This window comes from Trichomonas vaginalis, chromosome I (genome assembly GCF_026262505.1).
Source record: "Trichomonas vaginalis G3 chromosome I, whole genome shotgun sequence".
NCBI lineage: Eukaryota > Parabasalia > Trichomonadida > Trichomonadidae > Trichomonas > Trichomonas vaginalis.
This window is the reverse complement of record NC_067203.1, coordinates 22,627,001-22,647,851: the sequence shown is the minus strand read 5'-3', so window position 1 is coordinate 22,647,851 and position 20,851 is coordinate 22,627,001. Positions and strand designations below refer to the sequence as shown.

The 20,851-nt window shown below is 33.8% G+C and overlaps 12 protein-coding genes, 1 non-coding gene and 1 pseudogene across 14 annotated transcripts, besides 3 other annotated features; 7 read left to right on the top strand and 7 right to left on the bottom strand.

Annotated features, from left to right (window-relative positions):
- Nucleotides 1-5,074: part of a mobile genetic element that runs on past the window's edge.
- TVAGG3_1032490 (organellar and viral DNA polymerase type B) lies at nucleotides 282-1,223 on the top strand (the record flags this gene model as incomplete). The annotated part of the gene is made up of 1 exon (XM_001301172.2): nucleotides 282-1,223. The coding sequence occupies one exon, from the start codon at nucleotides 282-284 to the stop codon at nucleotides 1,221-1,223; it is 942 nt and encodes a 313-aa protein (XP_001301173.2).
- TVAGG3_1032480 (uncharacterized protein) lies at nucleotides 1,352-1,586 on the bottom strand (the record flags this gene model as incomplete). The annotated part of the gene is made up of 1 exon (XM_051255229.1): nucleotides 1,352-1,586. A coding segment is annotated over one exon (235 nt), but the record flags the coding sequence as incomplete, so codon positions are not given.
- On the bottom strand, nucleotides 1,632-1,832 carry TVAGG3_1032470 (phage tail repeat-like family; the record flags this gene model as incomplete). Its single annotated transcript, XM_051255228.1, has 1 exon — nucleotides 1,632-1,832. The coding sequence occupies one exon, from the start codon at nucleotides 1,830-1,832 to the stop codon at nucleotides 1,632-1,634; it is 201 nt and encodes a 66-aa protein (XP_051080802.1).
- On the bottom strand, nucleotides 1,833-2,192 carry TVAGG3_1032460 (uncharacterized protein; the record flags this gene model as incomplete). The annotated part of the gene is made up of 1 exon (XM_051255227.1): nucleotides 1,833-2,192. The coding sequence occupies one exon, from the start codon at nucleotides 2,190-2,192 to the stop codon at nucleotides 1,833-1,835; it is 360 nt and encodes a 119-aa protein (XP_051080801.1).
- Nucleotides 2,212-2,376, bottom strand: TVAGG3_1032450 (uncharacterized protein; the record flags this gene model as incomplete). The annotated part of the gene is made up of 1 exon (XM_001303760.1): nucleotides 2,212-2,376. One exon carries the CDS (start codon nucleotides 2,374-2,376, stop codon nucleotides 2,212-2,214), a length of 165 nt encoding a protein of 54 aa, XP_001303761.1.
- Nucleotides 2,908-3,769, top strand: TVAGG3_1032440 (uncharacterized protein; the record flags this gene model as incomplete). The annotated part of the gene is made up of 1 exon (XM_051255226.1): nucleotides 2,908-3,769. A coding segment is annotated over one exon (862 nt), but the record flags the coding sequence as incomplete, so codon positions are not given.
- Nucleotides 3,771-4,162, bottom strand: TVAGG3_1032430 (annotated as a pseudogene). Its single transcript has one exon. A coding segment is annotated over exon 1 (392 nt).
- A 450-nt stretch (nucleotides 5,075-5,524) lies between the features above and the next one.
- TVAGG3_1032410 (uncharacterized protein) lies at nucleotides 5,525-5,857 on the top strand (the record flags this gene model as incomplete). Its single annotated transcript, XM_051255225.1, has 1 exon — nucleotides 5,525-5,857. One exon carries the CDS (start codon nucleotides 5,525-5,527, stop codon nucleotides 5,855-5,857), a length of 333 nt encoding a protein of 110 aa, XP_051080799.1.
- A 517-nt stretch (nucleotides 5,858-6,374) lies between these two features.
- Nucleotides 6,375-6,608, bottom strand: TVAGG3_1032400 (serine threonine-protein phosphatase family; the record flags this gene model as incomplete). The annotated part of the gene is made up of 1 exon (XM_051255224.1): nucleotides 6,375-6,608. The coding sequence occupies one exon, from the start codon at nucleotides 6,606-6,608 to the stop codon at nucleotides 6,375-6,377; it is 234 nt and encodes a 77-aa protein (XP_051080798.1).
- Nucleotides 6,609-8,252: 1,644 nt separating this feature from the next.
- Nucleotides 8,253-9,278, bottom strand: TVAGG3_1032390 (uncharacterized protein; the record flags this gene model as incomplete). Its single annotated transcript, XM_001311636.1, has 1 exon — nucleotides 8,571-9,278. One exon carries the CDS (start codon nucleotides 9,276-9,278, stop codon nucleotides 8,571-8,573), a length of 708 nt encoding a protein of 235 aa, XP_001311637.1.
- Nucleotides 9,279-9,627: 349 nt separating this feature from the next.
- TVAGG3_1032380 lies at nucleotides 9,628-9,699 on the top strand. Its single transcript has one exon. It is a non-coding gene; the product is annotated as a tRNA-Glu (tRNA).
- A 2,401-nt stretch (nucleotides 9,700-12,100) lies between these two features.
- Nucleotides 12,101-12,135: a mobile genetic element.
- Nucleotides 12,136-14,363: 2,228 nt separating this feature from the next.
- TVAGG3_1032360 (protein of unknown function, DUF4106 family) lies at nucleotides 14,364-16,409 on the top strand (the record flags this gene model as incomplete). Its single annotated transcript, XM_001311637.1, has 1 exon — nucleotides 14,364-16,409. A coding segment is annotated over one exon (2,046 nt), but the record flags the coding sequence as incomplete, so codon positions are not given.
- A 300-nt stretch (nucleotides 16,410-16,709) lies between these two features.
- Nucleotides 16,710-20,851: part of a mobile genetic element that runs on past the window's edge.
- On the top strand, nucleotides 16,950-17,735 carry TVAGG3_1032350 (protein of unknown function, DUF4106 family; the record flags this gene model as incomplete). The annotated part of the gene is made up of 1 exon (XM_051255223.1): nucleotides 16,950-17,735. One exon carries the CDS (start codon nucleotides 16,950-16,952, stop codon nucleotides 17,733-17,735), a length of 786 nt encoding a protein of 261 aa, XP_051080797.1.
- On the top strand, nucleotides 18,110-19,159 carry TVAGG3_1032340 (protein of unknown function, DUF4106 family; the record flags this gene model as incomplete). The annotated part of the gene is made up of 1 exon (XM_051255222.1): nucleotides 18,110-19,159. A coding segment is annotated over one exon (1,050 nt), but the record flags the coding sequence as incomplete, so codon positions are not given.

Below are 20,851 nucleotides of genomic sequence, written 5' to 3'. Positions count from 1 at the left end.
GACAAAAATATGCCAGAAAGAATAAGAAAATTCTTCTAAACTTTTTCATTAGATGTAAATCAGACATGAACGAGAACAGTCATGATATCATTAATGGTACCATTTATTTTAACATAAAGACGCAAAGCGGCGGGGCATAGCCCATGAACAAAAATAATTTTTAGGGTAGATGGGTATTTATACCCTCATTTCTACCCTCATGAATTTTCATGAATTTCCTTAAGATAGAAAAAATAAAGTTAGTTTTATTTTTATTTATTTTTTTATTTGGTATAAAAGATATGATTTCAACAATCGGCACAACAACAATTCAAACAACAACAGCACCAAACTCGTTAGTCATGAATCCAACATCTATGTTAGTAGAGATGAAAAACTTCATTCCTTCTTCATATAGTTTTGGAACAGAAATACAAAGAATAAAGCAAGAACTTTTAACAAGTAATTTAGACTGTACCGCACAGGATGAAGAAAATGAAGAATATCTTTATGACATGCAGGACATTATTGACCATTTACCCAAATTGCCTGAAATCCAGCAACAAAAGCTCACTATTCCTGAATTCGATGAAATAGAAGTGAAACCAACTGACTCAGTAGAAATAAAGAAGTTCATACGTAAAGTAAACTATGAGTTTCTAGGATATCATTGCAACCATAAAGTTATGGACAAAGATTGCGACATGGTATATAAGAACATCTCTGACATATATAAATCGGAGGAGTTTAAGACATACGACAACTTTGTTTCATTAGTTGCAAAATGTGTATGGCAGATAAGAGATAAAGATAGAAGAGGTAAAGTATGGAATGGACAAATAAAACCAGCAGCTTTTGAGTTAAAGAAAACCATTGACGCCTTAGTTGTTCTAGCAGGTCAAATTTCAATGTATAACGCAAAAATGAATCCGCAATGTTCTAAATGTAAAGCAGCAATGAGGAAATATAACTACTCCGTCAAAGAGATAGAACGAATGAGAAACGACTATGCTGACTTAAAGAAAGAAGCAGAGAAACCAGCAGAAAATAAAATGGACATGTTAGCATTTCTAAACAAAAACTATCCAACTGCTGACGATTTCCTTCTATCTGACGTCAAGAAGAAGTATAAAGAAACCTTCGGCATTGTTAAAACTTTTGATATCCTCAGCGAAGAAATAGAAGCTACGAAGCTGTTTAGAATCTCACGAATTCATAACGGTTACCATGTAAAACGGTTATAAATAATGAGGGTAGAATTCGTGGTAGAAATTAGGTTAGATATACCCATCTACCCTAAAAATTATTTTTGCTGAATTCAGCACAAAATTCTGAGTAAAATGACATAGGGCATGTGTCAAACCGTCGTGTCCTTCAACTTGAGGTTCACTAACATCGAAAGGCATGTCCATAAGACGTTCTTCTTCTAACCTCTCTAGTCTGTTTGGATAATTGGCACGTGCTGTTTCCAAATCTAATTCGTAGGTCAGACCAGCCAGTTTGTCATAGACTTTTATGGGGCTTCCTTTCTTATATTTAAACTTCTTCGAAACTCTCCAACCATATCTTTGCAACTCTGCTTTTATTCTAGCAGACTTTCTGTCCATTCTATATGGGGGCATTTTTATAAAAATAAAAAAATATTTTTTTCTTTACTTTACATAACCGCCTGCTGCCATAAGTCTTTGACGCCAAACCATACCAGCTAATGAAGGTTGACTTGGTTTAGTTTGGAAACTAAACTTTGGTTTTTCTTCTTCTATCGGTTTTTCGTCACTTTTCGGTTCCTCTGACTTTACTTCACTTGCAGGAACAGTTGTGTCGTCAACATCTTCATAAATATCATATGCCATTTATTTTTGTTTTCCTTTCAACTTTTTGTGTTTGTTATAAAGTTTAGAATATTTCGACTCTAAGTCAATGAGATGTTCTATAATGAACTGTTGGTCAGTGAAGTAAACTTTTCCATCTGTTGTCTCGAAAGCTCCTTCAGACTTCAATATTTTATTTGTGAGAGTCTGTTTCTTTTTTGAGATACTAGCTGTTCTATTTCTATGAAAAGTGACTTTATAGTTAGGGTTTGTATTTCCAGACCTGGCACTTTCTATTATTGAATTTTTCTCTTCATCTGTAAGTTCTTTGACAGGTTTTGACAATGGTTCTGAACTTTTTGTTTGTGGTGTCAAATCTACCGTTTCAACTTCTTCGGTCATTTCATCTCAGTAAAAAATTTTAGTTTGGTTTGTTTTCAACTGGTTGTTGTTGTGGAGGTGGGATGGTTCCTTTAATAATATCATTCAGTTTCACATGCTGAGCCTGACTATATGGTATCGGTTTAAATGCTGGAAGCCGACAAATCCATCTTGAACTCATTTGTCTCAATGCTGCATTGTTCATTTCATCCTAGTTAAAAACCTTACATTTCCCAAGTTTGAGGTGGTTGCGGTTGGTTATTGCTTACCCATTGTTGTGCATGGTTATATCCTCTGTTAAAGAATCTTTCACCTTGGTCCATATAGTGTCCTGCTTGGTTATAGTAGTCTTTTGCTTTGTTATAATAGTTTCCTGCTTGTCTTCCTACATTGTCCATCCATCCTTGAACTTTTCCTCTTGTTTCAGGATTTGGAATAAGATTTGTTGCATCTCGTGCTACATCTCAACCTTTCTGTACAGTTTGTATAATAGGCTGAGCTTTGTCTTTCAGTATACCTAATGTACTCAAAATCTTCCTTCCAATTCCAAATGCACCTCTGGCTATTGTTCCCACTGCGGGTAAAAATCTAGATGCGACTCCTGCTAATGCGCCAAATAAACCCATTTCTTATAGGGTAAAAAATGACGAATCCGAACAAGGACCCCTATGTTTCTAAAGCGACAAAGAAAGCACTCATGATAAAAATCTTTAGTTCAACACCAAATGCTTGGTTTATGGATATCTTGGAAAACATTCCGAGAGTTAGAACAGATGGACCTCCATACTGGTTAATATTTGTTGGTCAAAACACAAGATACTGTGAAGCCATACCATTACAGTCCAAAGCTATTTTAGATATCTTAGCAGCTTTGACAATATTCGTTGACAAATACCATCCAACAAAACCGACATCTGACTGTGAAAGTTCTTTCAAATCAGATGATGTAAAAAACTATCTGCGTTCAAAAAATGTAAACCAATATTTCATTGTCGACCAAAACCATTCTGCTCTTGGTGTCATTGACGGATGTATAAAAATGTTAAGAGACTTAAACCAACCACAAGGTGGTGAAGCAAATGAAATGTCATATGACGACAAGTATAGACACTTCTCCATGGCAAAGATGAGACAAGTTTTAAATATTTACAATAACCGTAAACAAAAAGGTTTGGGAAACCACTCCCCCGAAGAAATGAAAAACAACCCTGACTTAGAGAAAGACTATATATTTAATAATTTAGTCAAAAGAGACAAGCAAGAAAGAATGTCGGGCTTCAAACTTCAGAAAGGTGACAAAGTAAAAATAGAAATACCTAAACGCGACCCATATGAAAATACTATTGACTATGACAACAATGGGAACTCGACAGGTACTCACATTCGTGTTCGTAAAAATAGAAGAAAGTATACAAGAGAATATTATGAAGTTTTAGGCAAACATGGCAAAATGTACACACTGCAAGCAGAAGATAAAACTACTATTGTCAGACCTCGTTTCAAACTTGTCAAAGTTCAAGGTGGTATACTTTCAAAGACAGTTCCTAACAAATATAAGACAACTCCTGACGAATATGCTAAAGAAGTTGAAAATGACGACTAAGCAATTCTATACCATGCGTAAACTGTCATGTAAGGTGGCATGTATTCTTTACTTTGTCCCGTTGTTTGCGTATATCCTGAAACGAAATGTGTATGGTTTCCTTCTCCCTGCGTGTTATTCCAGTAACAATTTATAGCAAACTTAACGTCGTCTTTAACATCATATCCTTTACCTTTTGTCATTCCTGACCAATCCCAATATCTATGACTATGCCAACCTGCTTGAGATGTACTTAAATCTATGTAATGACTGTGTGCAGGTAAATTTTCACCTGAAATCGTTTTACTTCCACCTGTTTCCTTTGAAGAGTTTGCACAATACAAAAACCTGTCGACTATTTTTCCCATGCACCAACACCAAACATTACTTGAGGACCTCTTGCATCCATAGATGTATAAATAGAACCTACTGGGTTCATTAAATCAAACATATGAGATATTATAGGATTGTCTCTTTTGAACTTAAAATATAGTGCAACTATTTCAGGTTTCTTCTGGTTTGTGTCAGAATATTTTTTATAATATAATCTTATGTTTTCAGGGTAAGTAAAGTCTTGACTATAATATTTATTTCTGTCATCTGTATAATAATATACTATTCTCGTTTTTTCTATTGCATTATATCTTTTATATCTATAATAATCTAAATATAATGTTAGCTTTTGTTCATCTACATGTGGTGTTCTGTCGTCATCTCCATAGTCATAATAATGTGGTGCCGGAGCTGGGTCAGGTAATATCATATCCACCATTTCATAAACTCTTAAATATTTCTTTTGTTCGTCTCCATATAAGTTTAAGTAGCAGTTGTTGTCTAATGGAACTTTAACTTGTGTACCATCATTCTTTTTATAGCTTACATACATTTCATTGTTATTTTTCGGAATGAGTTTATGCCGTGTACCATTTTTTAAGGACTGTACCAACTGCCATCTAAAATATTTATTTTCTTCATTGACAGAAAAGTCACCAACAATAGTTTCAATATTTTTTGTTCCTATCAAACTTTGGTATATTTCATTGACATATGTTTTATCTGCTTTATTTTCAAGGCTAACGTTTAAGTCTGTTATTTCAGAAGATGTATGTGTATGTCCAACGTCACTTTTCCTGTTTAAGGTTTCTTGTAAGTTTGTAATATTTGCAATGGTATGTGTATGTCCAACGTCACTTTTCCTGTTTAAGGTTTCTTGTAAGTTTGTAATATCAGATATAGAATGTGTATGAGTCTTACCTGCTTTTGTCTCTAATGTTTCCTTAAGACTTGGTATTTGGTTAATATAATGTATATGAGTCTTTTTAGAATATTCGTTTTCAGCTCTTGTCACTTCACTTGACATTTTATTGTCAACATATGTTTTGTCTGCTAGTTCAGGATGAGTATGTTCTTTTGTTGCATAAGCATTGTTAGCTCTTTCTTCTTCTTTTGCTATTGCATCGTCTACATATTCTTTGTCAGCTTTGTTGTCAACATCTGCTTTCAAAAGAAGTTCATTTATAGGTTTCTCGTTTAAAGTTCCTTTTGTTGGATTTATACAGACAGTATGGTTCTTATTGTCTTGAAACAGAAACTCATCTGTCATTGGGTTTATTGTCAGTTTTAAGTCACCCTATTTCAATGACTCAGATATCTTAGAATAGTTTGAAAAGTTTGTTGTGTTCTTATTTAGAGCTTGCATAATGAGTTGTCGGTTGTGTTGTATTTCTCTCATAGACGCTGTTTCATTTGACATTTTTATTATAGATAAAATATGCTTCCAATAGAAAAAGAAAATTCTAGAGTTGCTACAACTAAACCATTAGATGAACTTTTTACTAATGTCGGTCAAAAGTTTGAGACAGATACCGTAAAGCATGAAGGCTATCGTTTTGACTACCCATTAAGATGGTTAAGAGACCCATCTGTCACAAAAGCTATTGGCTTTCGAAGAATAAAGTTTGTGTCTGTAGAAGATAAAAGTTTTCCATTTATTGTAAGGTTTCATATAGATTATACATCTGAAGGGCAACGAAAAATGTGGGAAGAAATTGAGCTAATACAAGTTGACCTCTCATCTTCTCTACAGACTGCATTAAAAATATAGAAGATAAAATAAATTCATGTTATGCAAAATATGCTGATGAATATGCGAATACCGATAGCACACTTTATGTGAGAATTGTATATGACAAACAAAATTCACAAGTGTCATTTCAAATCTACGAAGACAATCCAAATAAAGACGAACAAATATATACAGAATTCACTGCAATGTCATGGTATTATTTGCAAAGAATGTTAAATCAGAAAGTTGAACCTCCTTTAGCAAATATCTACAGTCGATATGCAAGAGATGAACCATATTTATTTAAAGATGTTTTCGACCAAGATGCTGTGATAGTTCATGCTTCATTTTCTGGCGCCCAAACTCTTTCTTATGCTTGGCAAATGACTTTTACGAAAAACCTACAAAGTTATACGAACCACCAAGTGGAAGTATTTCAGACTTTCAAGTATGGTTTACTACAGATGGAAGAAAAGAATAATTCCATTATACCATGCGTTTTACTTAGAACTTAGTTTCATATACAACTACTATCGAACGGTAAAAATATAATTTTTTAATATACCGGTTGTGGTTGCCAACTTGACTGTGGTGCAGGTTCAGGCTGTTGTATAACAGGAGCTTGTTCTTCTGGTTCAGGGTCTTTAGGTATAATACCAACAAATTGACCTACTCTTTTACCAATATTTTTGACACCGTTCCATACTCCTCTTCCGACAGATTTTATTCCATTCCATATACCTCTTCCAACATTTCGAAAGAAGTTTCCTATCTTACTGAAGAAACCCATTTTAACTATATGTAAAAATCTAATGTCCGCCTAGTCTCTTACGTTTCCTGTTGAGTTCCATAGCATTCTTTAACTGGAGCTCATACATTTTGTTTCTCCTCTGGTAGAAAACATATTCTGGGTCAACTCCTGTGTTCGCGTCATCTGCATAAAGTCGTTTATATCCCACTTCAGGGTTTGTATAAAACTCTTTCCATCTCATATTTGCATACCATGGTGGCAAACCTAACGCAGCGTCATTTGACATGGCAGTTTGCATTTGTACATCTGTTGGCACTTGACCATAGTTTGCCATTGCAGTTTGTATTCTAACTTCATTTGGAATATTCTCTGGGTTTGGTTGTCCAGGTTGCTGTGCATTCGCTAAGTTCTGTGCGTCCATTTAATATTAGATAAAAATATCTCTTACGAGTACATATGCTGAACATTTGCAGGCATTGGTTCATCTTCATATTCTCTGTACTTTTCTGCCACGTCAAATAAATAAAATGACACAATGGAAAAAACCTAAAACAAGTAGTCCTATTTCAAACCACATTATACTTACTAATAAAATTTCTTTATTGTGACACTTTCTCCAGTTTATAGGACCTTTCTCATATTCTATCTTGTCATATATAAACTCATAGTCATGTATGTCCTCTAACCATCTCATAACAGTTTCCAAACCACTTTTATCGGAATGTAAAGTAAAAGCATGGATGGTTATGTATATAACGTCTAAAGTTTCTAAAGAGTCTCTCAAAGTCCAGTCTACTTGGTATTGAAAATCCCATGTGTTATAGAACGGCGGGTCCACTATAAAGAAAACATTTTCCTTGTCTTTATATTTTTCATACAACTCTGTCCAATGACATCTCACAAACTCTATACCCTCAATATATTTTTCTATGTCCTCTTTGAAAACATTTGTATAGTTAAGATATAAAACTTTTGACATAAGTGTTTCAATGTCATGAACTCTTATAGCACCACTATATAATAGTCTAGCAGATATACTATCCCAGTCTATATATTCTGCTTTTTTCAAAACCTCTCTCACAATATTTTTCTTATCTAATGGTATACGTTCCATCTTACCTATAGGTATCTTTTCTTTTAACTCTTTCAATATATTGTTTGTGTCTGGAATATGTTTGAGACGGTCCATATAGTTGTCGAAGTCATTGCATATAATCTTTGAGTCAGGAAATACGGTATGACATAAATGGGATATATAGAAACTTCCACCGAACAAATCTCCAAATGTTAGACCATTCGGTAGTTTCTTAAGTTCTCTCAATATAATATCTTTACATCTACTCTTATTTCCAAAGAACGGTAACGGTGGTTTTGTAAAATTCATTTATATATAATAATAAAAATTTTTTACCCGAAAAGTGACAGAAAAGTGACAAAACATGAAAACATATATAATTTGTGAAAAGTGACACATTATATAATGTTTTCGACCCAGAAGAAGGCTTCTTCCCAGAAGCAATGGAGGAGGAAGAAGAGGAGGAGGAAATACAAGACTCTATCCAAGAAGAGTCCTCTGAATTCACACCAGAAGACTAACAATTTTCCAAATAAAAACTTCATTTATACTAAACATCTTCGGGGCTAGAGGGCGCAACGCGCCTGGAAGCCCCACTCACCACGCCCTTATAATGTTGAGAACTTTATACCAAGTTCGTCAAAATCTTCCTCGTTACATCCAACGGTCATTCGACACGAGAATTGCCGAATTCACACCAGAAGACTAACAATTTTCCGAATAAAAACTTCATTTATACTAAACATCTTCGGGGCTAGAGGGCGCAACGCGCCTGGAAGCCCCACTCACCACGCCCTTATAATGTTGAGAACTTTATACCAAGTTCGTCAAAATCTTCCTCGTTACATCCAACGGTCATTCGACACGAGAATTGCCGAATTCACACCAGAAGACTAACAATTTTCCGAATAAAAACTTCATTTATACTAAACATCTTCGGGGCTAGAGGGCGCAACGCGCCTGGAAGCCCCACTCACCTGACCTAAGGTCAATGATCCGATTGATTCATTATGATCGTAAACTAAAAAATCACTTTTCGATTCGCCAGGGGTTATTTTGTATTTATAGTCTTTGGCTTTGATATGAACATCATCACCTTCATTGATATAGATATCAGGATTTAAAAATCCATGATCTTTAGCGGACATTAAAATTTTTTCTGAAGTTTGGAGTACATATTTCCTCATCGATCTTAAGTGGAAACGTTTTTCTCTAACAAGGAAGAAGGATCCACAGCACGGTTGGCTGGAATACTTTGGCTCGGAAATATCAATTTGGTAATTACTATGAACTAAGTGCTTAAAATTATGGGCTTCAATTTGGTGAATCATGTTTGATGTATAATGGAATTCTCCTTTGATGGAATCTGTTGTAGATGAATCAGAAAACTCGATAACAAAGCAATCATGAACAGATTCGGATGAAGATGATTGCTCATTCTTGAGTTCGTCATCGCTGCATCCAGTGTTGCTATCAATTATGACAGGATTTGCATTTTTTTTCTCGGAGATTGAATTTGAACGTCTCATACGGGTGTTTCTTTGATGCTTAGCTGGAGGGGTTCTAACAAATCTTGGTCGCTTGGCAATAACGATTCCACTGTTTTCGTCTTCACTATCAGAAAATCGCAGCATTTAAAATGAAATTTTGTTTTGAATTCATATTTTCGGTTTTTTGAAAAAAGCCAATAGATTGAATTGAAATTATTGTTAGATGTCTCTGAATTCATACAAAAATCGAAGAAAAAATAAAATAAAATATCAAGGAAAATATCTTATGATTAATTGTTCAAAATTTTTTATGAAATGTGACACTTGATCATCCAAATTTGAATTGAAAAAAATATTTTATAAGCTAAAGTATCAATGATATCAACCATCTTTTTATTATAATTTTTGAGTTTATAAAATTAATTCAATTTTGCCATCTGAATCTATAAGGTCATTTATTATTTTATACTATTTAATTCAAGTTTAATCTAAATCCGACATCGTTCATCGGTTAGGATAAGCGGTTCTCATCTGCTGGAGCGGGGTTCGACTCCCCGTATCTGAAAATTTTTTTCCATCTGCCTAACACAAACTCCTTTTTAGGCTTAATCATATTTTCAGTGAGCAAATCTAGGAAAAATATGCTTCATATATAATTTAAAATAAGGAGGAACTTTAGTCCCTAGTACTTTATTGCTTTATTCTAATATAGTAGATCAATTTCATTTCGATGATCTAATAAAGCAGAAACAATATACTAAAGTACCATTTCATTAGCTTGAATAATGATTTTTCTCCTATTGCTTTATATTTTTTGACATTGCAAGAAATAATATAAAAGAAATACCAAATATGGAATCTCACATAGTTCTATAGAAACATTAAATATGTTCTAAATTAACTATAGCTTTTGTAAGTTGATATATGTTATTTCCTTTTGCTTTTCGCAAATCGTTTCGATTATTGAGAAAAAACAACAAGTTTATTTATCAAACAAGAAAAAAATTAAAAATTGATGTTTCAAGATTACAGATACAAACGACTATCTAAAGAAATGAAATCAATAAAATTCTTACCAAAAGGAAGGAAGAGGCTTTGAGCAAGGTTTCTTTGCTCGTTTAGGCATCACTGTTGGAATAACTTGATAAATTCCGCTATCATTCTTTTGCAGGCTCTTATACCAATTTGAAAGCTTAAGATTGGCACTAAAGGACCCTTCTGCTTTCACAAATGTCATATCAATGATCCTTAAACATGAATTTTCAAGAGAAAATCTATCATGTTGATTTGTAATTGTAATCGATTTTGTCAATTCTTGACAAAGCCTGAGAATTGACCTTCCATTTTCGCATGTTGTATATATATGATCTCCATCTTTGACTTCGTAAAAGTCAAACGAGAAGTGTTTTTCAAGGATAATATTATTATGGAAGCATATTATAGGGTCTTGGCATTTCAATCTATCTTCTATACTTCTTATAATATCAGTGTGCTCAAACATTAGCTTTAAAACAGTCCCGGCGGGTGAATGTATGAAGATATTCATTTGAAAAATAATTATTTTTTTTTGAAGTTCTTATCAAATAATTGAATAGCTCAGAGAAAGATGAAATAAAAAATCTCAAAAATTATATGTAGAAACAGTTAAAGCAAAAATTTCTTCATTTTAATTGTGCTTATTCAATTTTTTTAAAAAAGGCTTCTCTGATAGATTTCCTTGCCTTTTGGATATGCTATAATATATAGCCTAGCATGATAGGATATGATGTCAAAAGTTAGAACATAACTTAGGATCTTGAGAAAAATGAAAAACAAAAATTACATAAAAAAAGAAAAATTTTATCTAATTTGTTTTTTTGGACTGAATAAGTAATTTTATTGAATTTCAATACGACACATAGATTTTATTATTAGTAATAAATATAATGGTTTACTATTAACAAGGAACCTAAACTAATGAAAATTTGATTTCAAATATTGTATATGATTATCATAGATTACCAAAATATATTGCTATTTATGAGGATATAATATTGATTATTAGTAAATCGTATAAATTTAATAAATATACCATGAATATTGAATGAATTTCTTGATTCATAGGGGTAAAACGCGCTTTTATATGATTTAGACAGAGAATTTATGAGATGTAAATAACACAATAAAGGTTTATATTGAATATTTTCTAAAAATAAATCGAAATTATAAAAAACAATACATTTATTCATTGAAACTACTTGGACAAATATGAAACAAGCATTCAGGCAATACTTTTGAGACTTCAACGCATCTGATAATTTTTATATAACTTCACCCCTTATGCTTAGAGTAGAGGTATTGAGATCGTATAAGTATAGATGAGCTCACATTCAGATATGATGTGTGAACTTCTGTTTTCACTGCAATTTTGAATCAGAATAAACTCAAAACAAGAATAAAATGATATACTCACTCTCTAAATGTGTTCGAGATTTAAAGTTGTATGAATAAAACGATTCATCTTTCGAAGCCTCCCATTTAATGAGAGACTTCGAAAGATGAATGTATTCATGTAGATGAAATACTATATATGACCATGTGTGATACTAAAGATATCAAAATGTTCATTTTTAAGTGCAATAGAAGGGTTATCTCTCATAAAATCTCAATTTAAGGAAGATTTAGAAAGAACTCCTTTCCTAAGTAGATAGTGTGTGGTTTCTGTCTTTTGGTTGATCAGGAACTATGAAATTAAGTCGGACAGAAAGAAGTTCTTTCCAAAACAGACTCCAAATGAGTTGTTCGAAAAGAACTTCCTTCTGTATATGGATAATTGTAGTTACCGCACTGAAGTATGTGATTGTGATGATGGAGTTCTCGATAAATCTAAAATCGGATTAAGATTAATTGAAAACTCAAGTAATTCTTTGAAATCTTGTGTTGTCTGGCACTATAATAACCAAAGAATGAGAATATTATGTTGAATGATGAGTACGTGTGCTCGGCATTCGCCGAGCGAATTGAGTTTAACGTATTATGAAAAGTGACAAATTTGGGCTTTTTTTCCTAGGGTTATGATCTCTTCCTTTCTGCTCAATACGACAGAAATGAAAGAATGAATTTGTACTCCCTAATTGATTACTACAATCTGTATCTATCTTTAACATAGAATTAGCTGCATTGTGATTTATACTCCAGAATTATTCAATTTAAGATCAACCTCGTAAATTTTAATCATATTGCACCAATACTCCTACGTTGAGATAAGAACATGATTATACATACCAAAGCCCCATATTAAAAATCAAAATTTAGCACCTCCATTATGCAACCACATTATTCGTCGCAAATAAGTATATTTACGCATACTATGATGCATATTCACACAACTCGTATACATGAAAAGTTATTAAAATCAGACAAAATTATTGCAATAAGGGAAAAAAAAACAACTTTATTATATATGTTAGTAATGAATTACAAATATTTCTACAAAGAATGCTCAATACTTCATATAATCTTCGAATATTTCTTATTACAAGTTAATACATTTTGACTCGAACATGATAAACAAAAGCTGACACGCTGATTACTACATTTATGAAAATATAGTACGTTTCCATTCATCTGTTTACTTGTTTTTGTTGGAATAAAATCATTTTTTTTTTCTTTCATGAAATAAGAATTTTGCTGCGAAAGCAATATCTCTAACAATAATTAATACATTACGTCAACTCTGGAATGAGTATTTATCAAATATGATATCAAAATCAAAAATTAGTTGTTTTTTATGAGTAAAAACGATGTAAATTGATTATTTGACTAATTATCAAATACTTTGATTTTCCAAATTTTTTTCGAAATCATTTATTAAGCAGGATAGTATATTAATTACTATCAGTATAAAAATATAAAAATGATTATATTTAATTATTGCATAATTTAGTCAAAGAGTTATAAGCCTCAAGTGATCGTTATCACCTTCAATGCACGTATACTTTATTGATTCATAGATATTTAATCTATGTTTGACATGTTGTTGTCGTCATTCGTTTTGTTCCCATTCTTCCTAAGTTAGAATTAGAGAATACACCATCCACATCATCTAATTTGGTCCTCAGCGATAGATTGGTTCATTTTGGAGGAGTCCCATCAGACAGTTTTCGAGCACCAAATATCAAATTTTAATGTATACAAATCTTTAGTGATTTATCTCTTTTATGATGAGTAAAAGGTTTCTGCTCATCAACATTTGATTTCCGACATATATGATTTCTAATTGCAATTATTTACTTTCTTTTTATAATCTAACTCTGTGACTCATACCATAAATTAATTATTGGAAAGTGTCAATATGTTTGGCACAACGCATGGCGGAAGATACCAAACCATGCAGGGAATATGATACGTTTAAGATCTCCGAACTTTTTTTCCAAAAATTTTCTATCGTTGCCCTACCTCTAAAATTGAAAAACTTCTGAAAATTTACGCTCTTTTTAAAATCAAAATTTTATACAAATTATTGATAAATACTTAGTTACCAATATATTCATTCAAAACATTTTTGAGAAAGAATATAAAGTCTGTAAATATTGAATTTTTTTTCATGAACTTCAACATATTATTACAGTAGTTTGAGAGATAAAATTGAAAAATTGGCTCATCAGATCTTATTATCAAAATATTTCATTTGAATAAGGTGATTACATTTCTCTGAATACGAATCACTATGAATTCTAATTGAGCATTTCAATGTCTGCATAACATTTAAATGAATTTCCCCCATTTCTTTCTCAAATTGCTATTAGGGTTATGAAATTTTTTGTCAAAAAAATTTTTCGTACTTGATTCTAACTTAGGGAAAAAAAAAAAAAAAAAAAAAAAAAGGAAGTGGGGCCTCCAGGCGCGTTGCGCCCTCTAGCCCTGAAGTTTTTTTTTCTTGGGATGGGCTTCCAGGCGCGTTGCGCCCTCTAGCCCATAAAAAATTTTTGAGAGTCGTCGCCGTTGACTTTTTTTGTAGAGCACTCAAAATAGTATAACTTTGTCCGGACAAGTAAGGATCTATCGTCGCTACAGGAAAAGTTACGGGCGTTCCAAGGAAGTATACTTTGAGAAGACTTTCCCCCTTATAGAATGAGATAGGACCGTTATTTTACAAAACTGACAACACTTTGACCGAGTAGTTTTTTGAGCTGAACAAAAAGTGTCATATAAACATCTGTCAAAAACCGCTTTTTAACTTCACTTAAAATGCCACGTAAGCTACGTAAGAATATACGTAAGAGGAAGAGAGCATTGAAACATCCAATAGTAAAACTGACACCACAACAACAGTTGCAACAACAAATGCTGAATGACCCCACTATGTTGCAACAAATGTCAAGCAACCCTATGCTCTTAAACCGAGTTCTTGGTGCACAGAGTGGAGGTTTAAGAGCGGCACTTTTAGCGAAAATGGCAGGCTATGGTGGAGCTGCAGACGGAACAGCTTATAACCCTCAAAGTCAAATGAATTTGAGTTCACTCAAAAATCAAATATCAGATGTCAAAAAGTCAAACATAGACATACAGAAACAAATAAGTGAAAACGAAAAGAAACTAGAATATGACAGACACACAAAGAAACTCAATGAGTTAAACGTAGAGAAAAAGAAGAAAGAAGAACAACTGAAAGAACTAAGTACAGAGGAATATGCGAAAAAAGTGTCAGAAAAAGCAGCAGAAGTAGCAAAAATGGAACAAGATGTTATAAATTTGAAAAACCATACTACTCAATATAAAGTACTGAAAGATGAAGAGATAAAACAAAAAGCCCTGAAGACATATATGGATAGCGATGAGTATAAAAAAGAAGTTGAAGCAAATGTAAAGGCAGAAAAACTTTTACAGTTGCAAAACCAAACCGTACAGTATGAAAACTTAGCACAAGAAAGTAAAAATAACGACGCAGCCATGCAAAAGGCAATGAAAAGCGCAGAATATATAAAAGCTAACAATGACTGGTTAGATGCCCAAGCCAACGCTAAAGCAGCCCAGCTTATAGGGTCAATAAGGACAAAAATACAAGCGGATGAAGACAGTTCAAATGAAGCTTTAACAAATGCTGACTTTAAGAACGCCTTCGAAGCTCTTCATAGTAAGGTGAAACAAGTGAACGACTTCTCATCTGGAAAGAAACTGAAGTCTGAAGGTTTCGACAAAGAGTTAAAAGAAGTAGCACAAAATATGACGAAAATAACAGATGCAGCAACGAGACAGGCAGTTCAAAGTGCCTATGACGCCGTTAGAGCAACTGTTGTGGAAAGTCAAGAAAAAGAGTTACAACAGACCAAAACAGACCTAGTAAATGCTTTCTTAAAAACGAAAAGTCAGGTAGGACATTATGCTGCAGATGGAACATATGTGCCAGCTGGTGGAACTTATATACCAGCTGGTGGAACTTATATACTAGCTAGTGGAACCTATATACCACCAAACCCTCCAAGAGAAGCACCTGCACCAGGACTACCTAAAACATTTACATCGTCACATGGACACAGACACAGGCATGCACCACAACCAACAGTTCAAAACCCTGCACCAAAACCAACACAACAACCAACAGTTCAAAACCCTGCACCACAACCAACAGTTCAAAACACTGCACCACAACAACCACCTCCACAACCAGCACCACAACCAACAGTTCAAAACCCTGCACAACAACAACCACAAACAGAGCAAGGACATAAAAGAAGTAGAGAACAAGGAAACCAAGATTTCTTAAAAATGCTTAAAGAAGACTATGGTTACCCAGATACTCTTGACTTTAGTGACAGATATAAAGAAGCTATTAGAAAGTTCAAGGAAGGAAATACTGACCCGAACCTATTTAGCTTTATGGTTCAGCACCAAATGGGATATAATTTCAAACCTGGAAAATACAAGCTCGCTAAGGGATATGATTTAATAGCATATCATCCAAATGACATGAACGAATTTACTCCGAGATATTTGGTGTCAGAGCTAAATGACAATTCAACTATCTTCATGAAACGCGTAAAAAATAAAGACGGAACGAAAGAAGAAAGGGTTATGAATGCGGATGACTTAAATAGGGAACTTGTTAAAAACGGTCTCGGAATATATGAAATGCCAGCAGATGAGGTACAAGAAACTCCACAGGAAGAAGTTCAGATACAACCAGACATGGAAGAAATAGTTCAGCAACAACAGCTAGAAGAGCCTGAAGGAAACGAACAAGTCCCTCCTTTGGAAACTAACTTCACAGAACTAGATGAAGATTTGGAACAGCCGAAAAATCTTGACCCTCAACAAGAGTATGAGGTGAATATGGAATCTTTCCAAGAGTTTAAGAAAAATTCGGCTGACAGAGTAGAAGAATATCGAAAAATGTTCGCCGACATACAAAAGACTCCAACATCAGATGAAAATATTCATCATAGAATGGAAGAACTGAAAGAAAATGTACACAAATACAACAACCCTTTTTACTTACGAGCATATAACGTTCAATCTTTGGATGAACTCGGTGAAAATAAAAGGTTAAATTTCAACAAAACATATAGAAATGAAACATTGTTTAAAGTTCATTCAGAACCTAACCAATATGGAAACAAACCTACTTTTGTTTCTGCAGACTATGGAACTACAATGAGATGGGGTCATAAAGCTAACCCGGATAGGTGGTTCATAAACTTACAACCACAATTCCAAGAAGTTGTAGACGCAATGGAAGTGAATGGTGAACCAGATTTAGCTGGTATTTTCAGCGCGGCTTTAATGCCATTGAAAGATATGAAAGATGCAGATATTTTGAACCAGTATGAAATGAACATGGCTGATGGAAATATAACACCTGACGTTCTAGAACATTTATCTCAAAGAACTACACAGAACCATAGAGATGGTATATTTGGTGAAGAGTTTAGAAAGAAAGTTAGGGAGAGAGAAGGAAGAGAACCTATTGTACATGACCTTGCAAACGAAAGTTTACAAAATGTCATAAAAACTTACTTTGCAGACAATGAACTGAGAAGGGATGAATATTTAAGAAAACTCAAATGGACAGTACCAAATGAAATGTTAGTATTGAAAAACATGTTCCTTGACAAAATAAAACCAACTACAGAAATAAATGACGCAAGACTGAAACGTTGGGTAAAAGCTTTCCCATTCACAAAAGATATTGTTGGTAACATGGAAAGAAAACCAGAATGGCTACAAAAACATATATTTGGAAACAAGCTTATTCCATATGGACAAGCTATATTTGAAGAGCTTGAACCGGAAACTCAGGAAAGAGTCATGCAAACAATAAGCGAAGACTCAAATACAAACTATGACGAAATCTTTCTAGGATATAGGATACCTGAGATGGGCGACCAGAGCCTAAAGGCAAAAAGGACATGGGAAATTTACAACATACTAGGTGAACATGATGCAAAGATGCAACAACTTGAAGCAGAGGGCATGTTACCAAAGAAGAAGAGAAGAGTAGAACAAAGTGAAAGTAGTGAAGAACAAAGTGAAAGTAGTGGCAATGAAGGAAAAAGAAGAGTTAAAAACTCAGTCAGGAAGAAAGTAAAGCTTGGTACGAGTGGGTTCTATTATGATATATAAATCCAACTATTCTATATTTTTACCCATATGAAATGTACGCCGCTCAGAATATAACGCCAACAGTTTTGGATGCCATGAATGGAAATGTTTCCGAATGGTATAACGAATGCGACAATGCCATTAGAAGGTCAGAAATAGTTCCTGGAACTTACGAATATACAACTGCTGTTTCTTATGGAAATGTAGGTGAGTTTGGAGAAGGTTCTTCAACAACAGTAGATATTGCTTGCGACAGGTTTCATATAATTTCTATTGACAACTCATTCTTATACGTGGAACAAGACATTGAAATAAAACCTTCTGCCAAGTTGTCTGACAAGAAAGGTTGCAATGGAATTTTCTATGTCGGATACCAATATGCTCCAGAAGTTTTCATGGGATATAAGATATATTCTAACTCTGACTTAGTTCAAACAGTAACATGGGCAAACTATGAATGGTTCGCTTTGAGAAACTCAGTACAACCACAAGCTAGAGAACAAACAGACCAGTATGCAACTATTGAGAAAATAAGAAGACTTGACCCTAACGTTCCAGGAGTTTATGTTAACCTTTCTGGTTCAGATGGAAATGCTGTCACTAAAGTAAAACTGAAACTTAGAGTTCCTTTGTCATCTTTCATCATCTTCAGGTTTTTAAGATACTTGCCAAACTGGGCAGGAAAAATTTCTATTGAACTTACTCCAAGCAAAAATAACTTAGTCATTGCACCAACGCAAGACCCATTCACTCTTACTGTAGCTGGAACTGGTGGAGCCAAGTTCTGTGACTTTTGCAAAGACAAAGTTGACTTAGACTTTGGTTTCTCAAACCTCAACACTGAAGTAAAGTATTATTTCAATGCTGCTGGAACTGCTTGGGACCCAGTTAGGTTTACATGCGAACAGTTTGAATGCAAGAGAATAGAAAGCAGACTTGCAGTCTATATGTTGGACCCAGATATTTCAAATGCTTTAGCTGCCAAATATATTGCAGTTCCACTTATGTTCCCTATACACCAAATATCTGTCAAAGACTTTGCAGGTGAAGTTGGAAACCAAAATCCAGGAACCGCAGGTGCAAGAACAGATATTGCTTTAACAACTGCAATGAAACATGCAGATACTATGTTTGTACTGTTCAGACGAACTATAAATGACTATTCTTGTTTCTACAACCCTGGTATTAAATATCATATAAACATAGATGGCAAATATTATCCAAGAGAAGAATATTCTACAGTTGAGGATATGAGGTCATACAACTTGACATTAGATGCTATGAACTTTAACAACAACTTCACAACAACCATTAACCCTGAAATGCAAAGTTCTATTATGCCATATGTGAAAGTATGGACTCATACAGGAAGTCAAAAAACTCAATATACAAATGGAGACCGTTCAAACTTTTGGCTTGGCATTCCATTTGCTGACTCAGAAGACTTTATGGGTGGTATTTTCAACTGTTGGTACTGTACAAATACAATATACTGGTGACAGAGACGGTCCATATGAACTGAGAGCAAAGAAGTTTACAAAACCAATAGCACTTTTCACGGAAGATGCTCTTTGAAGATTCGTTCGATGAAACCTGCTGGGGCTCCTCAGATTGGCATAACGACAGCTTCCATCGAGCAGATTTTGGCAGCAGGTCAGTAAGTTGTTCTTGAACTGACTTCTCTCCGTCAAATATTGACAGTACGCCAGTTTTGACATAAAATTGTATTATAAACTTTCCTTTAGAAATATCTGTAAGTTTTGTTGTTATATTTTTGTCTGCTTCAAGAACTTTCACCATTTCAGTTATACCAACTTTCTTTGCTTTATGAAAATATTTTGGTTCAGCAAAGACTGCTATTCTATAACATTTACCATTGTTTGTATAAAGAACTATTCTGTCAATGTATTTGTATTGTTTGTGTGTGTAAACTTTGTTCTGCTTCAATTCGAAGAGATATCCGAATACGTCCATCTTTTTATTCTAAGTAAAATGTCATTTCCGAAAAATAGAAGCGTAAGTGTTTCAAAAGGTTTAATGGCGGTGGCAGATGTGAAGTTAAATTCACCAACTCAAACAAACAGTCAAAGTGTTATTGTCAATGTCAAAGAAAGAGATGTTGAAGTGGGGAAACCATACGAAGACGAAGATGGTATAACAATTGTTCCTGTAAAAGAACAACCAACATACCCTGAAGTTAGCAGAGACTTAAGTTTGTTGCAGATATTCGAAATGACTACCAACAACTGAAAACAAACTTCAAACTCAGGAGAAGATTTGTCAAGCTTTAGGTATAATGTTAAACTTGGTCGAACACAACCCTGTAAAAGTGAACTCATATGTCATTGCACCTCATGAAGTTTTGAAAAGAACTATTGAAACTTTGACAGAGGCAGACGATATAAACATCAAAGAAATAGAACCCGACATTAGTTGCTGTGGTGTTTCATATAATGTCATTGACAAGATATACGTTATGAAAGGAGGTGAAACGTTGAACTTAAAGTATAGTTTCCCAGACGTTATAAAAATATTTGACGACCACAACATTTCATTAAAATTTATTTGCTAAGTAAATGGCAGAAGATATAATGGTTTATACTATTACGACTAAAAACCCTGAGTCATATAATTCTATAACAACAAACTTACAAAGTCCTCAAGGACGATATTGTAAACTAACCTTAAACACAATGACGACTAAAGCTTGTTTTGCTCTTTTGACACCAGAAGATTTTATTGTTGTGAATGGTAAAAAATACTCCTTTGAAGATACTTACTCAGATATACCACCAACAGGTTTTGTTGACTTATTTAATACTTTAAGGACGAGTGTAACATGTGCTGCAACTAGAGCAGGTTTCATTATGTTTGGATGTCCGACTGAGTTTACTATAAACAATATGAGCTATAATACAAAACTTATATCTGGTTTTTACTACCAACAGTTTCCTATAACAGGAAAAGGTGTCATACAAGGAATGTCTATTCCATTGACATTAAGCACACCTATTTTATATATTTTTTCAAACTTAGGTTCAAAGTGCTATTCGAATGTCGACAGAAACTACTATGACCAAAAGATACTTATGCGTATAAACAATACTTTCTCTGCTGGTTTGCCTATTGTTCATTCG